Source organism: Triticum dicoccoides, chromosome 5A (genome assembly GCF_002162155.2).
Source record: "Triticum dicoccoides isolate Atlit2015 ecotype Zavitan chromosome 5A, WEW_v2.0, whole genome shotgun sequence".
NCBI lineage: Eukaryota > Viridiplantae > Streptophyta > Magnoliopsida > Poales > Poaceae > Triticum > Triticum dicoccoides.
In genome coordinates this window covers 637,915,928-637,935,287 of record NC_041388.1, presented here as the reverse complement: position 1 = coordinate 637,935,287, position 19,360 = coordinate 637,915,928, and the positions used below count along the sequence as shown (strand labels likewise).

At 44.5% G+C, this 19,360-nt stretch overlaps 2 protein-coding genes across 2 annotated transcripts; both read left to right on the top strand.

The window, feature by feature from the left end:
* Nucleotides 1–262: 262 nt before the first annotated feature.
* LOC119300279 lies at nt 263–1,392 on the top strand. The gene is made up of 3 exons (XM_037577297.1): nt 263–642; nt 729–809; nt 1,252–1,392. Exons 1-3 carry the CDS (start codon nt 274–276, stop codon nt 1,390–1,392), a joined length of 591 nt encoding a protein of 196 aa, XP_037433194.1. The 5' UTR covers nt 263–273.
* Nucleotides 1,393–4,336: 2,944 nt separating this feature from the next.
* Nucleotides 4,337–5,616, top strand: LOC119298218 (BTB/POZ and MATH domain-containing protein 1-like). Its single transcript, XM_037575701.1, has one exon. The coding sequence runs from the start codon at nt 4,383–4,385 to the stop codon at nt 5,460–5,462; it is 1,080 nt and encodes a 359-aa protein (XP_037431598.1). The 5' UTR covers nt 4,337–4,382; the 3' UTR covers nt 5,463–5,616.
* Nucleotides 5,617–19,360: the final 13,744 nt, after the last annotated feature.

Below are 19,360 nucleotides of genomic sequence, written 5' to 3'. Positions count from 1 at the left end.
ACCTGGACAGAACATGGTGAGAGTTTTGTAGCTGCTGCTGATGGATCTGTCCCTTTAGTACATCAAGAGGGCTGTAATGAAACTGATCGAATGGACAATATGTTGGTTGATTTAGGTGGTAGCCATCTTCCACCGGTTACTGAGGAGCCAACCTCCTCTGCCAAGGCTTTTTATAGGATGGTCAGTAGTGCCGATGAATTGGTACATGAGAACACAAAACACTCACGTCTTTCTGCTGTAGCTCGTTTACTGGCTATGAAATCACAATACAACATGTCCATTGCACATTTTGATGATACCTTAAAAATAATCCATGAACTTTTGCCTCCTGAATCTAATTTGTCCGAAGACTTCTACCAATCCAAGAAACTCTTAGAAGGTCTTGGGATGCCATATGTCAAAATAGATGTGTGCAAAAATAATTGCATGTTGTATTACAAAGATAACAAACATAAAGAGAAGTGTGACTTTTGTGGCACATCTCATTACGAGGAAGGCCAAAAGAAAATCCCACGTAAAGTTTTGCGGTACCTCCCTCTAAAAGATAGATTGCAAAGGCGTGCTAATGAAGAAAATGCAGAACTCAGGCGTGCTAAGGAGATGCTACAGCAGAAAGTAGATATGCATGGGCAGCTCATAACTGTATGTACAAATTAACGCCCAAATTCTAAACCAATGGATCTCAACTTCTCAATTATCAACTCGAGTAACATTTCTTCCTTTTGCAGGCACTTTTCAAGGAGATAGGAAAAGAGTTGCCAGCGCATATACTACATATACTAAGCCATGGAGCTGTTTCGCAACCAGAAGTAAGTGTATGAGAAACTTGAAGTTATCTATATCATATGGATGAATGTGTGATGTCCACTACTCAACATGAATTTGTGCATTCCTTCTGACCTGTCTACGCTGATGTAGCTGCAATATCAACATTATGTTGCATATGAGATTTTTTTTTTCATGTTTTATATCAAGATATTTGGCTGTTTGCATCTGTGAGCTTGTCTACTCTCATAAGATTCTTTAGCTGTTATGCCCAATTTTTTTTTCATGTTTTATATCAAGATATTTGGAACTTCAAAGTAGCCTGGACATGTAAATGAAAAGAAAATCCATTCTTGGTGCCAAGCATTAATCAAAAAATGGAAATTATTTTGTTCTGTTGTCTCCACTTATTATCCAACAAAGTATTGTGTTTTTATTGTTCTAAATCAGATTAAATAACAATTTGGTTACTTGGGCTTGATTCAGGGGACAAATAACTCGTCTCAAGCCGGCTCACAAGTGGTTGATGGCAACAATGATGTCATGGAGTCGAGCGAGGAGAACGACACCACTGGGAATGTCGGTGATCAGATCGTTGACGCAGCAGCCAACCATGGCGGAAACTGATTGCTCAAACAACATGATAACATCAGACTGTAGGTGGTCTTCATACGCTCTTTTGTGGACTTGTGTATCCAGTATGGTTTAGGAATGAGAACTAACATCTGGTGGTAGTTGCAAGCCGGCGTATTTTGCTAGTATTGTTGTAGTTGGAAGGTCCTTTTGTGGATGGTACCATTGTAGCCTTGTAGTGTACTTTGTTGATCTATATGTATGGAACTAATGATGATATATGAAGTCTGATGTTGTCATATAAATCTATTCTCACATGGTCTCTCTCTGTGAAATAATGTAACATCTGTAGCATCTGGGTTAAGCACATTGCTTTTCCGGCAGGAATATGAAAAAAAACATCATGATGCAACAGTGACGGCCAACGGCTGACAGGAATGCACGAACATTGCAGCTTTCCTAGCACAAATTCCTGTCGGCTGAACCTACAGGTATAAGTTGGTAGGAATGCCTCCTAGTACAAATTTCCTGGCGGCCTTTCCTGACAGGTGGTTGACAGGAATATGTATTTTCCCGGAGGCATAAATCTGACAGAGCATTTCTTTCGTGTGAGCCAACCGTCAGGAATAACCGACAGCAATAATATTCCTGTGGGCCGACCGGCAGGCATATTGTTTCATTCCTGGCAGGCTATGGCTGTTGGTTGTTCCTGTCGGTTGGCCGACAGGAATTATATTCCTGACGGCCAGTTTTATTTTCCTGACGGCTGTTGGCCCACACGCTTAGTCACATTTCTGGTAGTGTGACGCCTCTTTCTAAAGCAAGCATTTCCAAACTAAGAGTGTTCAAGTTCAATTTTCCTGTACCGGTATAATTTTCAAGGAAGATATGATCCGGTGAAAATTTATCAGAGAAATCTATGCTCAAGGCCTCTATATATGTGAGCCTCCAGGTTGGCCCCTTGGTCGAAACACATTTGCTGATCGGAGATAGCGGAGGTAATAATTAACTTGTGCTCACTGCCCTCGGGGGGCTAACGATCGAGGTTGCAGATTATTTAGGAGGTAAATACATCAGAGGTCTTAGAATTTGCTTGCGGCGGTCACTTTGATGCACAAAGTTGTAAAATACGTGTTTGTGGTCACTAAACTTGCGAGGCCGTTCAAATACAGTCACTCTCACCGTACGCATGCGTATCTGTAGACGCCAGCATGGCACGGGCCCACTGTCAGCCACCGTAATTGCTCTTGTATGATAGATTTGTAGAAAAGCCCGCAGTTCTTTTTTTATTTACATAGGAACCCCTGAAATAAGAAAAATAATGGGGCGGCGGGGTTCCATACTTGGACGTACTGCTAAGTGGCACGATTGAACAACCACCACGCCAACAATATCATGTGTTTACTTTGCACTACTATATTAAACTGTATATCCTATCCGGGTGGACCCAAAAAGTGATAATGAAGAAATTTATGTCTTCTAATAATAAGAATGCAAAGTGCAATCGGTGGGTTCGAACCTGTGACATGGAGATTCACTCGCGCATAAGCCAACCACCAAGCAACTGCGACATGTGATGTAATTTAGAGATAGACAATGTATATGTTTTTAGCACTCTTGTTCTCTGTAAGTATGTGCCATTTTAAAAAATGTTTAAACATTGTAAAAAATGTCCGTGTAATTCAAAATATGTTCATGCAATAGAAAAACTACGCGAACAGTTTTTTGAACCATGCGAGCATAATTGTACATTGTGTAAAACTCACAATTTTTTTTGAAATGTGTCAACATTTTTTAAATGCAATGTACATTTCTTAATTTACATGAATATTTTTCACAGTGTTTAAACATTTTTATAAATGCCATGTAGTTTTTTTTACGCATGTACATATTTTGAATTGCACAAACAATATTATTTGAAAATAATACATGAACAAAATTTTCTGATCCACGAATTTCTCAAATAATAGGTGTTATTATGAATATTTAAAAAGTATTTGTGTTATTCTTATGCAAACATTTTTATAATTCATAAGTATTTTTTTAGAATAATACATGAAAATTATTTGAAATTATCTTATTAATGGCATTATAATTTGCATACTATCTACAAATTTCTGAAAAATAAACAAGTGCAAAATGGGTCGCCGGACCACAGCCCATTTCTGTTCCATGAGTGTTTCCGTTTTTGTACATTAATCTTAGTTACTCTTAATAGCTGTCTACAAATGTGTGGCGCAGTTTGTGTGACCTGTATTGTACTAGCATTAGGTCAGGGTTCGAGATCTGGCAGTTAAACTTTTCGTCCCATCGATTGTTGAATTTTTATTTTACATAGAAGAAGAAGAAGAAGGGGTTTTGTGCAAAAATGCGTCCATGTGTCATTGACAGTGGGCCCATGCCATGCTGGCATCGACGGATACGCTCGCGTACAGAGAGAGTGACTGTATTTGAACAGTCTCGCAAGTTTAGTGACCACAAACACGTATTTTGCAACTTTGTGCACCAAAGTGACCGCCGCGTGCAAGTTCTAAGACCTCTGGTGTATTTACCTCATTATTTAGCTAGCTATATGCCGCTGATCATCCAATCCAATCGTGCTTACACGAACCACCTATGTTTATTCGGCATAATAAGCTCGTGAACAATTATATTTACTGTTATTTGAGCAATAAAAGGTTATTTTTCTAGTCAATAAAAAAATTAAGGATGTGCACTTCCGTTGGGTTGCGGGGAAAAGTATACAAAACAGCCCAGAAAACTCAGGGCTCAGGCCCAGCAACTCCGAGGTCTCCTCGCCTTCTTCCTCCCCACAGGCCACAACGCACACGAACACGCAAAATCGAAAAAGAAAGTCGGGCGGCCGCCGCCGCCATCTCCGGTTACCATCGGTGGCCTCAAGGTTCGATCCACTCCCCCGTATCCTGCTCCTCTCTTTCCCTTTGCTTTCCTCTGGAGATTAATCTGCTTTTCTTCCCCACCATCGTATTAGCACGCGGCGGCGCCGTCACGTGGATTCTTTCTCCCTCCCGGCCGGTCACCAGATGGGGGCATGTAAGACGGCGTCTACGTGTTCCCCGGATGAGGCTCAAGGCATGCATGTGTTTCATATCTTGGGCTACAGCAAGCACAGGGGCATGGGCAAAGACCCCGATAGCTTCATAAGATCCAGGATTTTCACTGTTGTCGGCCACGACTGGGCCATCCGCCTCTACCCTGACGGATACAGCATAGCATATCTAGATTACATCTCAGTTTATCTCGAGCTTATGAGTAACAACACTAAAGTCCGGGCATCTTGCGACCTGAGGCTTGTTGACCAATTTACCGGGTTATCGTATTCAGCGCAAAAAACAGGGCCTAGGATTTTCAATTTCGACAATTCCACTGGGTTTGCTCCAGAGTTCTGTGAGTTCAAAAGACGAAGCCATATCGAGGGATCCGCATACCTTAGGGATGATCACCTGACGATAGAATGCATCATCACTGTTATAAAAAAGCCACATGTTGCCGATACCAAACCATTCCCCAAGATTGACATGCCACCATCTGACATGACTGCGCATGTTGGCAGGCTGCTGGAAGAAAAGGAGGGATTTGATGTTAGTTTCATTGTTGGGGAAGAAACCATTGAAGCGCATAGGTTCGTTCTTGCTATGCGGTCACCTGTTCTGAAAGCAGAGCTCTACGGGTTGACGAGGGAGGCGAGGCCGCCGGGGCAGTCCATAACCATCAAGGACATGCAACCTGCCGTTTTCAAGGCCCTGCTTCATTTCATCTATACTGACTCTTTGCCGGGAGACATGGATCTTGAGGGAGGTAAGGATACTGACATGGTCCGGCTTCTGCTAGTGGCTGCAGATAGATATGCCATGGAGAGGTTCAAGCTGGTTTGCCAAAGCATCCTTTGTGAGGATCTGAACGCGGTCACCGTGGCAACCACATTGGCTTTAGCTGACCAACATAACTGCCACAAGCTTAAGGATGCTTGCCTTGAATTTATGGAAATGTCAGATTACATGGATGCTGTGGTGGCAACCCAAGGCTTCAAGGATGTCAAGGCAAGTTGCCCATCTCTCATAGTGGACGCATTGGAGAAGAGAAGAAAGTTTCGTAAAGCATGAGCAGCTACATAGGTAGAATTGCCAAATCATATAAACTGCTTGTCAATATTTGATAAATTTCTTGTACTCACTTGCCATTGTGATGGTAAGCTCAATGCTAGATGGATCTAAGAATATTTAGGTTGATTTTCAAGTGATATGGATGATATGAATATTCTCGTCGATGAACCCAGATTTGTATTCATCATATTGTTGATTTCATCTGGAGCGCTCCCTTGCAATCGTGTAACAGTTGGTCTTAATTTTCTGGCAAAATTTCCTCCATTTGTGTGCAACCTTTGTTGCGCATTTGACACCCATATGATTTACGTTATCGTGCAGTGTTATGATGGCCTCATCTATTAGAACGTAACAAGATTAAAACCGCATATTTGGTTAAACTTCATTGCATAGCATTGTAAGTTACATATTTTGATTCCTTGAAGCATGATAGAATGATCTTGTACTAGATTGTAAGAGTGGGCAAACAGGGCCATGATTAGGATTACAACATTGAGCTCTTAAAGGAATAGCTAGCAGCTCTAGGAAGAACTGGCTTCACTAGCAGCTCTTAAAGGTAACCGCAGTGAAGAGCATTTGTATCTGACATTTTCTCTGTTTCTAATATCGCCGGTCTGAGCCTCCGGTCCATGTTCTTGTTCCTTCCCTGTTCGGCATTTAGGCTGTTGACAAGTTTGAGGTTATCTGTAAATTTTCTTCCATGGTATATCTGCAAAACATGAAAATTATGTGCTGGCAGCAATGCCATAGAGACTTCTGTGTGGGAGGGAGACACAAACAGATCAAATGTTAGCTTGAGTATTGAGAGTTTTGATGGAGATGTGAAGACCTAACCCTGACCTGCATTGGGTTGTGAAAGAAGCATCACAGCAGCAGAAAGCCGAAGGAGCTCGGTGCTGTGATGAGGGTCATTTTGGTTGATGGGAGGATCCTTAGTCTGTTAACTTCTGGTCTTGGCAATGTGATCATTGTGGGATAAAAAGTCTTATTTGGTAAGGTAAATAACTGAGTCTATAGGTGTTTCTTTACCTTTGATTCTCTGGTTATACATATTTTTTTTAAACGTAAATGTTATACAAATGATGTAAATATATTACAAATAAGAGGCATATGATGTAAATCAACTTTGAGGTTATCCAAGAAAACAATGGAAAATAGATGAGCAGCATTGTAGTCTGTTCATCCCAACGGAAAGCGAGTGGAAGAGAAGCTTGTGTTATGTTGAGGCGGCTGACGTCCTCGTCTACAATCGGCTTCGCTGGTCAATAGCCTTCCGCCCCGCAAGGCCACGACAGGAAAGACACACACAGTGCATTTGCTGAACTAACATATCAGTTTAGTTATGACACCTCCCTTCTGTTTGGGAGGTGAGATGAGCCGCGAAGCGGTAACATAGGTTTACGGGATTATGAACACATCATATGATCTTATATCAGCGAGTGAATGACAGTTTGTGTTGCAAAAGGGGATGAATTTAGCGTCGCCAGTGTCGTGGTGTCGGGCGAGAGGACAAGTACTGCAATGTCTGAAAAAATGCACACAAGCTTTGTCAGAAGAAGATGGTGCATCTTGCTAACTGGTTGGGTAATGCATTTGGTAGATGAACAGAACTAATCGCTTGATTGGTAACCCAACACATTTGATTATAACAACAGTACATAAATTAAGCATATCCGATTCGATGTTACATTGTGCTTATCTGTTTTGTTTTTCACTTACTAGCAATGGTCAAAGCCACATGTTGGAGAGAACAGCGCCGGAGGCTGGCATCCCTTCTCTGAAACCTCAAAACTGGGCGCCGACGAACACGCTTTCAGATTCAGACTGGGCGGCCTCCATGTGCGGTGCGCAAACCTTGAGAGCAGGCAACGCAAGGGCACTCGCTCCTTGCTTTTGCTTGTTTGTTGGCAGATTTGGCGGGAGCGTAACAGGAGAATTTTTGACCAAAAGGAGCTGCCTGTTGCCGCTGTAGCCCTTCTTGGGCGATGTTGCTTGCCCGGTTGCCCCAGGTTTCTGTCTTCCTTTGCTCAGTTCTTCTCTCGGCTACTCTCTCTACTGAAATGGAATCACAGCAGTTCTCCTGCTGTCGTTGAAAGAAAAAAGTGTAACGTGGCAGTTTTGCAAAAATCATAAGCCTTGGATGGGAACACACAAAATGCCTATCCATACAACGATTAAAGGTTAAAAAAAACTGAATTGCTATTTCACATCAGATGTAAAATAATTACCTCACATCTAAATCAGAGCCATTGATCTTGTTTATCTTTAATATTCGTGCAAGCTAATTATGTGCGTTCACTCGCGGTGTCGCGCGCGGTGGCCGTGTCCAGGTCCACGAGGGTAGGGGGCAGGCCGTAGTTGGTATTTTTTTTTCTTCACATTCTTAAGCTGGCATGTCATTGTTTGTCCACAAGTCCCACGCATTCCAGCCCCACTGAAGTGAGCGTGGGGAGGGTACGGTTCCTCGGTTCACTCGCATTCATTCACTCATCCACTCTCATTTCTTTTTTTATTTTCTTTTTTCCATTTTATCTTTTTTATTTATTTGTAAATGCATGATCTTTTTTACCATCGATGTCACTTAGCTGTCCACCACATAAACAAAGGGTTGCTTTTTTTCTCGTCCCAATTACAATTCCACCCTCAACTGTAACTACAACCCGATCTCGTCTCGGTTACAATCTCACCCTCGACTCGCAACTGAGCCCCGATATTTTTGTCCTTGTTGCAAGCCACCCTTGGCTAGCAACTGAACCCCGATATTTTTTGTCCACGTTGCAAGCCACCCTCGACTCACAAGTGGGGCCCAATTTTGTTTTCCTGGTTGTAAGTCCACACTCGACTCGTAGTTGAGACCCAACTTTTTTGTCCCAGTTGCAAGTTCACTCTTGACTCGCAACTGGACCCCAACTTTTTAGTCTCAATTGCAAGTTCACTCTCGACACGCAACTGGGACTCGATTTTTTTGTCCCAATTGCAAGTCCATAAACGACTCGCAACTGGGACTGACATTTTTGGTCCTAGTCAATAACCTAACCTCGACTCACAATTGGGATAAACCTTTTTTGTTTCAGTTGCAAGTCCACTGTCGACTCGCAACTGGGCCCAATATTTTTTGCCCCAGTTGCAAGTCTACCCTTGACTCACAACTGGGGCCCAACTTTTTTTTGTCTTAGTTGCAAGTCCACACTCAACTTGTAACTAGGGCCCAACATTCTTTTGTCCTAATTGCAAGTTCATCCTTGACTCGCAACTGGGGGGTGACCTTTTTTTGTCTCAGTTTCAAGTCCACCCTCGACCCGCAACTGGAGCACAACATTTTTTTTGTCACCGTTGCAAGTCCACCCTAGACTCGCAACTCGGCTCTGACCTTTTTTGTCTCAGTTGCAAGTCCACTCTCAACTCGCAACTGGGCCCAGTTCAACGTACATTTTTATGCTTTACGTGCGTGTTTTTAAATTGAACTTTTTTTATTTATGAACATTTTTATTAATTTTATGAATATTTTTTAAACAAAAAACATTATTTTTGCTACGACATGAGTCAGGTTTGACTCGCTAAAAAGTCCCGACATACGAATAAAGGGTTGACTCGAATGCATTTATTAACTATCGTAAGTCGGTCAGGATCCCGGAGTATGGTTACTCCAGTATAACAAAGAGTTGGGCATCTAACTAGAGTGAGTAAGCCGAGACAAACAAACAGGCTCAAGACAAACAAACAACAAACAAACAAACAAACAAACAAATAAACAAAAGAGGCCACAAACAGTATTGATGTCATACTTAGATGTGAGTTATTATCTCACGTCTAGGTGAGATATAGTCAAACAAAAAAAATAGGGTGCTCCTACTCATTGGAAGCAGGTGATTTCATACCCCTTTTTGTTATTTTGTCAAACATCCACGAAAGCTAGCATCGGCCTGGCCCGGCAAATGACTTGGGCTATTGGCACTGGGCCCATTTCCGAGGCTCTTGCTGTCTTCCATTTGGTCCCCCAAATCAACCGACCTGAATCTCTCTGCCTGTTGAAATCGGTTGGAGCGGGACGGGAGGCTCTGTTCGTCGTCTATATAGCCTCCCTCCATCGCCGTCCTCCCCTCCCATTGTTTCTTCTTTCTTGCGAAGCTATTCGACCCGAGGCGAGATGGCGGGCAAGCGGAAGGCCGGCGACGACATTCCCGGGGCAAGGCATCGGGCTGCGCGGACGGACACTGCAGCCGGCGACGACGTTGCCGGTACTTCGGCGCAGACTGCAGGGCCGACGGCGAATGCAGGCGGCGACAGCACTGCCGGGACTTCGAAGGCGCTCGCAGGGCCGACGGCGGCGACTACGCCCAGCGCTGTAGGCTTCCCCGGCGCCTCTCCCCAGTCCGGTGGAGGTGGGTGCCCAAGAAATCAAAGCATACGGCGAGCGCGGGGTTCGTTCTCGCGTTGGTGGCTTGGTGCCCGCTTCTTGGATTGTAACATCCGGTACCTTTGTTTCTTGCAGTTGCAGTTGCAGTTGCAGGCCGCGGGGGCGGGGTCGGGTTGGGGCAGAGGGGATCCGCTCGGCCGCACCGGCAGGCGCTTGCAGGGCATACGGCGATTACACCAGCCTTCGCTGTAGGCTATCCCGGCGGCTCGTCCCAGTTCGGCGGAGGTCGGTGCCCAAGAAATCAAAGAACAGGACAGAGCGCGTCTTTCATTCTTGGGTTGATGTCGCTTCTTGGATTGCAGCTGCTCGCGGGGAATTCTCCCAGTGGCATTGGAGGGCGCCGACGACGCCGGTGCTCCGGCCGCCGCTGGGCAATCCAGGTGCGTTCCCTCCCTAGAAAAGCGCCAAATTCTTTCTGATCCGTGCGGTTCTTGGTTCTTCATTGACGTCGGAGTTTGATTTCTTGGTTTCTGTCGCAGCCGTTGTGAATGCGCCCATCCCGTACCAGTACCACGCGCCGACCGGCTATGATTTCTTCCCCGGCCAGAACCAGATCGCCGGCCCCTGGCAAACAGGAACAGGGCAGCCGCGCGGCGACTCCGGCAGGGTAATTTGCCACGCACTAGTCACGATTCATCATTCATTATTTGGGCGTGTCCTGCCATGAACTAACTCATTGGTTTCTTGGCTCGATGCATTGGTCAGCAGCTTCCGGCGTGCATTCCTTGCGGAGCGCCGACCGCCTGGGTTTTGGGCTCGGCGCCATTGTGCGAGTATTGCTACAACAACTACCTCCTCGCCAACAGCGTGCTCCAGCAGCACCCGCAGATGGGCTACGTGCTCCCGAGTCCAGTCCCCACCTACGCCGGTGCGCCTCGGGGCCAGCAGCGCCAGCCCGACCGCCGCCTTCCTCGGCCTTCTTCCGCGGCGCCGGGGCAGCAGCCTTCTTCACCGGCACTGGTCGCCGCCGACCCACGACCGAGGGCGCCAGGTGCTCAGTGGTGCCCTGTTTGCCGTGCGCCCACCACGCGGGTTTTGTGCCTGGAGCCCCCGCGCGAAGACGAGGTTTGCCGCGACTATCTCCTCGCCAGCAACGTGCTTCAGCAGCACCGGCGGATGGGCTACGTGATCCCGGGTCCAGTCCACAGCAACGCCAGTTCTTCTTCTAGCACGGCGCCCGAGCAGCAGCCATCTCCACGGGAGTAGAATGTAGGGCATATCTCGTCGCTCCAATCAGTTTACGGCATTACTGTGTCTGTCAGTGAGAAAGTCTTCTGAACTCCGGGAGGGAGCCTTTTCTGCTTGCTCTGTTTTGACAAAGATGCTTGCTCTGTTTTGACAGAGATGATGCTCTCACTCTGAGTAGTGATGATTCTTGTGATGATACGCCTATTGATCTGGACAAATTAAATGTGGCAATACATACATACTTGTGCTTGTTTCCTTTATCATTGCTCTGACATTGTAAATCTTTGGTTGTTTCCTGACGCTTTGGTTTTGCTTCAAGTGTTTGACTGTCTCACTTTCAGTTTAATCAGATGAGTACTGAGGGCTTCTTTCCTACTGATTCACTTTTAAGATCACATTTTTTTAGTTTTTTTTGCGAATTATTGAGATCACATTTTGTTATACAAGGGATGATCAGTTCCAACTATAATAATATGCTATGGTCAATACATATAACAGATCAGTAGAGCATACATGCTTGTGTTTGTTTGCTGGAGCCGAAAAAATACTGATTTGTTAGTAATCTCTTGTTATTTCCTTGCGCTTTAATGTTGCCTCATTGGTTTGATTGGTTCAGTTTCAGTTAAACCTAATGAGTACTCACATTTTTTTTCTGACTATGTCAGAATCCCGACTCGACTCCTGGAATCCTACGCCTTCACGAACATACGGAAGCATGTCAATCCAAGCCCCATTATGGATCTGGATCAAATAGAATCCATGTCGAGTCGCGATCCAAATAATAGAATCCTATATAAAACTGTAGAATCCCAACTATTCTACTAATTTATATAAACCGTTTGTTTAGTTGTAGCAGAATAGTATGTCATCATCCAAACACTTTTTCACATGCCTCATGGCCCTGTATTCCCTTCCCAAACCCAAATGCTCATCCGCCAACATTTTTGATCTGGCTCTTAGACCCTAGATCGAAACTGAGGATCAGGCTTGTCGACGGATGGAATTGGAGTTGGAAGGAGGATGTGTCAAGATTGATCGGAGAAGGGCAACAAGACCCTTCAAGCTTCAGCACTGCGGGTTAGCTATACAAGTGATCGGCTATTCATGAACTCTATAAAAACTCCTAGTTAGATTTCGTGCGTTGAAGATTTAAATGTTCTATATATTTCCCTCTCATATGTGTTCCACACATGCAAACTAGATAGTAGATTAGCCATGAAAAAAGTGGAATACAACTAGCATTGATGTGTACGGTTTTTTCTCTATATTTAGTGTTAAAACTCTAAAGAACCCTTATAAATTTTCGGCGTGGATACAAAATATCTTATTTGAGTAAATCTAGTAGAATATTTGATTCCATGACTCGATTATGTTTAAGGAAAATCGACCCGACTCTGAATCCCGACTTTGACTACCTCAGAAGTACAACACCATGCTACACCCTAGCTAAGACACCTAAGCTCCATGACAAAGCCCTCATGAGGGAAGACGGCGCGAAGCGTCGCCGTTGCCGAGTCCAAAGTGGACATGGGTTTTCACCAGGAAACCTGACACGCAGAGGAGAACCACAACAACATATTCGAGAAGAGAGCAGCACCCGCGAGCGTAAATTAGGCCGTACCTAATAGGAATCGCCTACTTTCGGCCACTAATGGGCTGGCCCATTTCGTGCGGTTTCTCGCTGCCGCTCGTAGCGGTCGTTGTAGGTTTGCTTAACCAATTTCCTCGTTTTTCACTTTTTTATTTTCTTTTTGTAAGTGCATCTAGTGCCGCTTAGTGATTTTGGTGTATTGAAGACTTATAGGTTAAGGGACTGATGCGTTTGTGAGTATACACATGTCTATAAGTATATGAGGAATTTGATATTTACAGAGAAAGTCGACCCCAAAAAATGAAGTTCTTCGACTAAAGACTTTGGATTTTTGAAGACTTTCTGAAGACTTTGAAAGTGAAGAAGGTGTAATTCTGAGGACTTGGTATTCATTCGAGGAACATGAAGCGTGAAGACTTTTGTTTTCGTAGTTTCTTTTTTCTCTTTCTTGATTCATAGGAAACACCATACTGTTAAAGGGGGTCGAGGAAATACTAAGGAAAAATTTCCAAGTGATGCTCAACTCAAAATCCTACACCTACCAATCCCTTTGAGTGAAGCCATTGGAAATCTCATACAGTTCGGTCAATTTCTTCAGTGACAGAGACAAAGTTCTTCTGGTCTCTAAGGAATTTGTTCTGACTGAGGAGTTAGGAATTCGCCAGTATGGATTGGCCACACAATGAGGAACATGATAGCCCTGAGGAATTTGATACTCAAAATTCTGACCGTTGCTGTGCTATGCGCCAGCTGTCCCAAAATATCTACCCACCTAACGGTCATATCATTGAAGGGCATTTATGTCTTATCATATCGTGTTGTTCCCTAGGCTATAAATAGTCGTCCCCTACAACCACTAGCTGGTTGGCTGCTCCAAGAGAAACTGACACTTGTCATTTGAGAGCATCCCATCCTCTGAGGACTTTGAGTGAAAATCATCAAGTGAGGAAAACCCAAACCCAAACACCTACAAACCCCAAGCGATTGAGCATCACTGAAGAGATTGATCCTGCGTGGATCCGATGCTTGTTATCTTTGAAGACTGTGCATCTTCCAGACGGTTAGGCGTCATGGTCTAAAGTATCCAAAAGGAAATTGTGGATCGTCGAGTGACCGAGTCTGTGAAGATTTGGAAGTCACCTGAAGACTTATCACGAGTGATTGGGCGAGGTCTATGTGACCTTAGCTAAGGGGAATACAGTGAGGACTAAGTGTCCTGAGCTGCGTGTTCAGGACTGTGTGTCCGAGACTGTGTGTCCTCAGGTTTAAATACCTAGCCGCCCTAACCAGATGTACAACTGTCATAGCAGTTGGAACTGGTCTACCAAATCATTGTCTTCACCGAGCTAACTGGTTCCATTTCCTCAACCCCTTCCATTTCCTCTTATCTGTGTTGTGTGCTTGTTCATATCTGTTTGAAGACTTTGACTGAAGACTTTCTCTATTTCCTCCGTTCAATTTCTTCAGTCTGTTTGTCTTATCATGTGTTATCCTGTGTTTACGCTTTCTGTACTCTGTGCTTGTTTTCATTTATTCATGAAGACCATGCTCATGCTCTGTTATGTTTACTTCTGAGTACTTATTCTGCTGCAAGTAGTTCTTCACTCAGGAATTTCCTCACCCTGAAATTCCTCAGTGAAGAATTCATAAATATCGCCTATTCACCCTCCTCTAGTCGACATAACGCACTTTCAATTGGTATCAGAGCAAGGTAATCCCTTGTTCTGTGTGATTTTGGTTTAACTGCCTGGAGTTTTAGTTATGTCGACCGCAGGTATGATCAAGGTTTCTGATGGGTGTCCTACCTTCGATGGGATGGACTACCCCTACTGGAAGAATAAGATGCGCATGCATCTTGAGGCAATTGATAACGATCTCTGGTATGTTATGGAGAATGGTGTTCCCTCTGTCACTCCCATCATCAACGTTGCTGATGTGAAGAGATTCAAGCAACTCGACTCTCAAGCGAAGAATATCATATGTGGCCATCTGAGCAAAGGGCAGTATGGCAGAGTGAGTTCTTTGGAGACAGCTAAGCTTATCTGGGATAGGCTATCCAAGGTCAATGAGGGAGTCTCGACACAGCGTGACTCTTGAGTTGACGTTCTTTGAAATCTCTTCAACCGCTTCAAAAGACTCGACAATGAAAATGTTCAGCAAACCTTCGATCGCCTCACTGACATCTCAAATGAGTTTCAAGCACTTGGTGCCACTGATATCACCGACCATGAGGTGGTGAAGAAATTGCTGAGATCGCTTGATTCCTCATTTGATACCTTGGCATTGATGATACAAGAACGTGAAGACTATAAGTCACTTGATCCCTGAAAGTGCGTTATATCGACTAGAGGGGGGTGAATAGGCGATTTTTATGAAATTCTTCACTGAGGAATTTGCCGGTGAGGAAATTTCTTAGCGAAGAACTACTAGTAGCGGAATAAGTACTCAAAAGTAAACTTAACAGAATACAAGCATAGTCATCATGATGAAATGAAGACAGGCACATAGTACAGGAAGCGTAATCATAGGATAACACAGGATGAAGACAAACAGACTGAAGAAATTAAACTGAGAAAATTGAGAAAGTCTTCAGTCAAAGTCTTCAAACACAGATATGAACAAGCACACAACACAACTATGAGGAAATGAAAGAGTTGAGGAAATAGAACCAGTAAGCTTGGTGAAGATGATGATTTGGTAGACCAGTTCCAACTGCTGTCTCAGTTGTACGTCTGGTTGGAGCGGCTGAGTATTTAAACTCGAGGACACACAGTCCCGGACACCCAGTCCTGAACACACAGCTCAGGACACCCAGTCCTCACCGTATTCTCCTTGAACTAAGGTCACACAGACCTCGTCCAATCACTCATGGTAAGTCTTCAGGCGACTTCCAAACCTTCACACACTTGGTCACTCGGCGATCCACAATTCCTCTTGGATGCTCTAGACCATGATGCCTAACCGTCTGGAAGAAGCACAGTCTTCAAAGGTAACAAGTGTCGGATCCACGCAGGATCAATCTCTTCAGTGATGCTCAATCACTTGGGGTTTGTAGGTGTTTGGGTTTTGGGTTTTTGGTTTTTCCTCACTTGATGATTTTCGCTCAAAGTCCTCAGAGGATGGGTTGCTCTCAAATGACAAGTGTTAATTTCTCTCGGAGCAGCCAACCAGCTAGTGGTTGTAGGGGGCGGCTATTTATAGCCTAGGGAGCAGCCCGACATGATAAGACATAAATGCCCTTCAATGATATGACCGTTAGGTGGATAGATATTTTGGGACAGCTGGCGCATAGCACAGCAACGGTCGGAATTTTGAGTAGTAAAATCCTCAGGGCTATCATGTTCCTCACTGTGTAAGCAATCCGCACTGGCGAATTCCTAACTCCTCAGTCAGGACAAATTCCTCATAGACCAGAAAAACTTCGTCTCTGTCACTGAAGAAATTGACTGAACTGTATGAGATTTCCAATGGCTTCACTCGAAGGGATTGGTAGGTGTAGGATTTTGAGTTGAGCATCACATGGAAATTTTTCCTTAGTATTTCCTCGACCCCCTTTAACAGTACGGTGTTTCCTATGACTCAAAAAAAGATAAAAACAAAACTATGAAAATGAAAGTCTTCAAGCTTCATATTCCTCGCATGAATATCAAGTCTTCACGGACACACCAATTTCTTCACTTTCAAAGTCTTCATGAAAATCTTCAGAAATACCAAAATCTTCAGTCGAAGATATTCATTTTTAGGGGTCGACTTTTCTTGTAAATATCAAAATCCTCATAGACTTATAGACCTGTGTACACTCACAAACGCATTAGTCCCTTAACCTATAAGTCTTCAATACACCAAAATCACTAAGGGGCACTAGATGCACTTACAATCTCCCCCTTTTTGGTGATTGATGACAATATAGGTTAAGTTTTCAACGGGGATAAACATATGAAGTGTAACTACTGATATTGAGGAATTCGATTGCAAGATATAGAAGAACTCCCCCTGAAGATGTGCATAGTGAGGAATTTGCCTTTGAATCAATGCACACTTGAAGAGTTGAATCATGGAGATCTCCCCCTATATCTTGTAATTCATACACGCATTTAACATATAATAAGAAGAATTTGAAATGCATGATGAAATATGGTGCCTGATGAAATTCATCATGCGTGCAATAATATTAACGAGGAATAAGCATGCAGAATAGTGCATCAAAAGTATCAGAGCACAGTGCATCAAAAGTATCAGAGCACCATCGGGTTTAAGATTACAACTCGATCCAATAAAGTTTTAGAAGAACGAGAGTTGTAACTTAGCAAATAAAAAACGCCCATATCGTAGACCCGCTTGAAGACTAACTCATATTTCTCCCCCTTTGTCATCGAATGACCAAAAGGATCAAAAATGAGGACTAACGCACCTGAAGATAATCATGTTGATGAAGGAGCGCCATCGTTGTTGGGGTCGTTTGTTGATGTAGGGCCTACCGCAGTGTCGTCCAAATCTTCATGTTCATCAGTGTTGCGCGATGAAGAATATGAGATGGCCACCAGAGAAGGAACCTGGACTGTTGAGGATATAACCACTAAGGGTAAACCGCCCAGGAGGGGCCGGTTCACCTTCACCTATACTGAAGCCCAAGGAAACCCAGAAGATGGCGCTTTACGAATGAGGCTTAGAGGCCCAGAGCCCGCAGGAGATTTAGGGCCCATGGTAGTAAACCACCATGATTGTATAAACTTGCATTGTAAGATAAAAAAGAGGAGACCGAGGCAGACACTTGTATGAGCCAGCCTCGGGACTCTGTAGACCGGCCAGGGTCCTCCTGAGTATATAAAGGGGTGACTCGGCGGCGGTTCAAGGACAGAGAACAAAAACTCGAGAGCCAGACAAAGCAGATTCGCTCCCTGGCCTTCAAACCCCTAGCAATACCAATCACAACTAGACGTAGGCTTTTACCTTCATCGAAGGGGCCGAACTAGTATAAACTCCCGTGTTCCTTCGTCCGGTTTAACCCCTTTAAGCTAACCCGTAGCGATGGCTCCACGACTAAGTCCTTTCACGAGGACATCTGTCGTGACAAACCCACGACAGTTGGCGCCCATCGTGGGGCTATCGCACGGTGGTTTTGAGTTCTTGAAGGGCAACTTCGATGGACTCAAGGGATACGCCATGGGCCGAATGACGAAGAGTCGCCGTGGAAAGCTGAAAGTGCAACTATCCCTAGGTGGTTTTGGTAATTCATAACAACATATAGCTCATTGAGCTAATGCTATTCCAAGATGACTATTTCAGGAAAGCTCAATGATTGGCATGGCATGGATGTGAAAGTGGAACCCTCAAAATGCTAAGGACAAAGGATTGGCTCAAGCTCAAAAGCTCAAGACTCTTCATTTTATATTTTAGTGATCCAAGATCACATTGAGTCTTTAGGAAAAGCCAATACTATCAAGGAGGGATGAGGTGTTGCTTAATGAGCCTCTTGCTTCATGTGCTTAGTGATATGCTCCAAAACCCTCAACTACTTTCCCATATCCACATATGACCTAAACCCTAAGCCAAACTCGGTCCTACCGATTCTTTCTATCCGGCGCAACCGAGTTTCACTTGTCATAAGCCACTGCCAAACCCTAGCAATTCGGTTCTACCGATAGGGATCTCGGTCTCACCGAGATGGGATTGCAAACTCTCTGTTTCCCTTTCGTAACTTTTCGGTCTCACCGAAAGAGCGAATCGGTCCCACCAAGATTGCAGTGTAAACTCTATGTTTCCTTTTTGTAACTTTTCGGTCTCACCGAAAGAGCAAATCGGTCCCACCGAGTTTACCTGACCAACTCTCTGGTTAGCTTATTACCAAACTCGGTCTCACCGAGTTTGTGTAATCGGTCTCACCGAGATTACGTCATGCCCAAACCCTAACCATATCGGTCCTACCGAGTTGCATGTGAGTCCCACTGAAAATCTCTAACGGTCACTAGGTTTACCTTTTCGGTCCGACCGAGTTTGTTGATTCGGTCCCACCGAGATTGAAAACTGTGTGTAACGGTTGGATTTTGTGTGGAGGCTATATATACCCCTCCACCTCCTCTTCATTCATGGAGAGAGCCATCAGAACACATACACAATTCCAACTCATATGTTCTGAGAGAGAACCACCTATTCATGTGTTGAGACCAAGATATTCCATTCCTACCATATGAATCTTGATCTCTAGCCTTCCCCAAGTTGCTTTCCACTCAAATGTTCTTTCCACAAAATCCAAATCCTATGAGAGAGAGTTGAGTGTTGGGGAGACTATCATTTGAAGCACAAGAGCAAGGAGTTCATCATCGACACACCATTTGTTACTTCTTGGAGAGTGGTGTCTCCTAGATTGGCTAGGTGTCACTTGGGAGCCTCCGACAAGATTGTGGAGTTGAACCAAGGAGTTTGTAAGGGCAAGGAGATCGCCTACTTCGTGAAGATCTACCGCTAGTGAGGCAAGTCCTTCGTGGGCGATGGCCATGGTGGGATAGACAAGGTTGCTTCTTCGTGGACCCTTCGTGGGTGGTTGCTTCTTCATGGACCCTTCGTGGGTGGAGCCCTCCGTGGACTCGCGCAACCATTACCCTTCGTGGGTGGAGCCCTCCGTGGACTCGCGCAACCGTTACCCTTCGTGGGTTGAAGTCTCCATCAACGTGGATGTAGGATAGCACCACCTATCCGAACCAC

What these genes read in the sequence shown, in the direction of transcription:
- LOC119300279 (XM_037577297.1), top strand. Translation starts at nt 274, where the DNA reads ATGTCCATTGCACATTTTGATGATACCTTAAAAATAATCCATGAACTT. An exon ending in TGCATGGGCAGCTCATAACT is followed by an intron (nt 643 to 728) that starts GTATGTACAAAT and finishes TTCCTTTTGCAG; the next exon opens with GCACTTTTCAAGGAGATAGG. An exon ending in GAGCTGTTTCGCAACCAGAA is followed by an intron (nt 810 to 1,251) that starts GTAAGTGTATGA and finishes GGCTTGATTCAG; the next exon opens with GGGACAAATAACTCGTCTCA.
- LOC119298218 (XM_037575701.1), top strand. Translation starts at nt 4,383, where the DNA reads ATGGGGGCATGTAAGACGGCGTCTACGTGTTCCCCGGATGAGGCTCAA.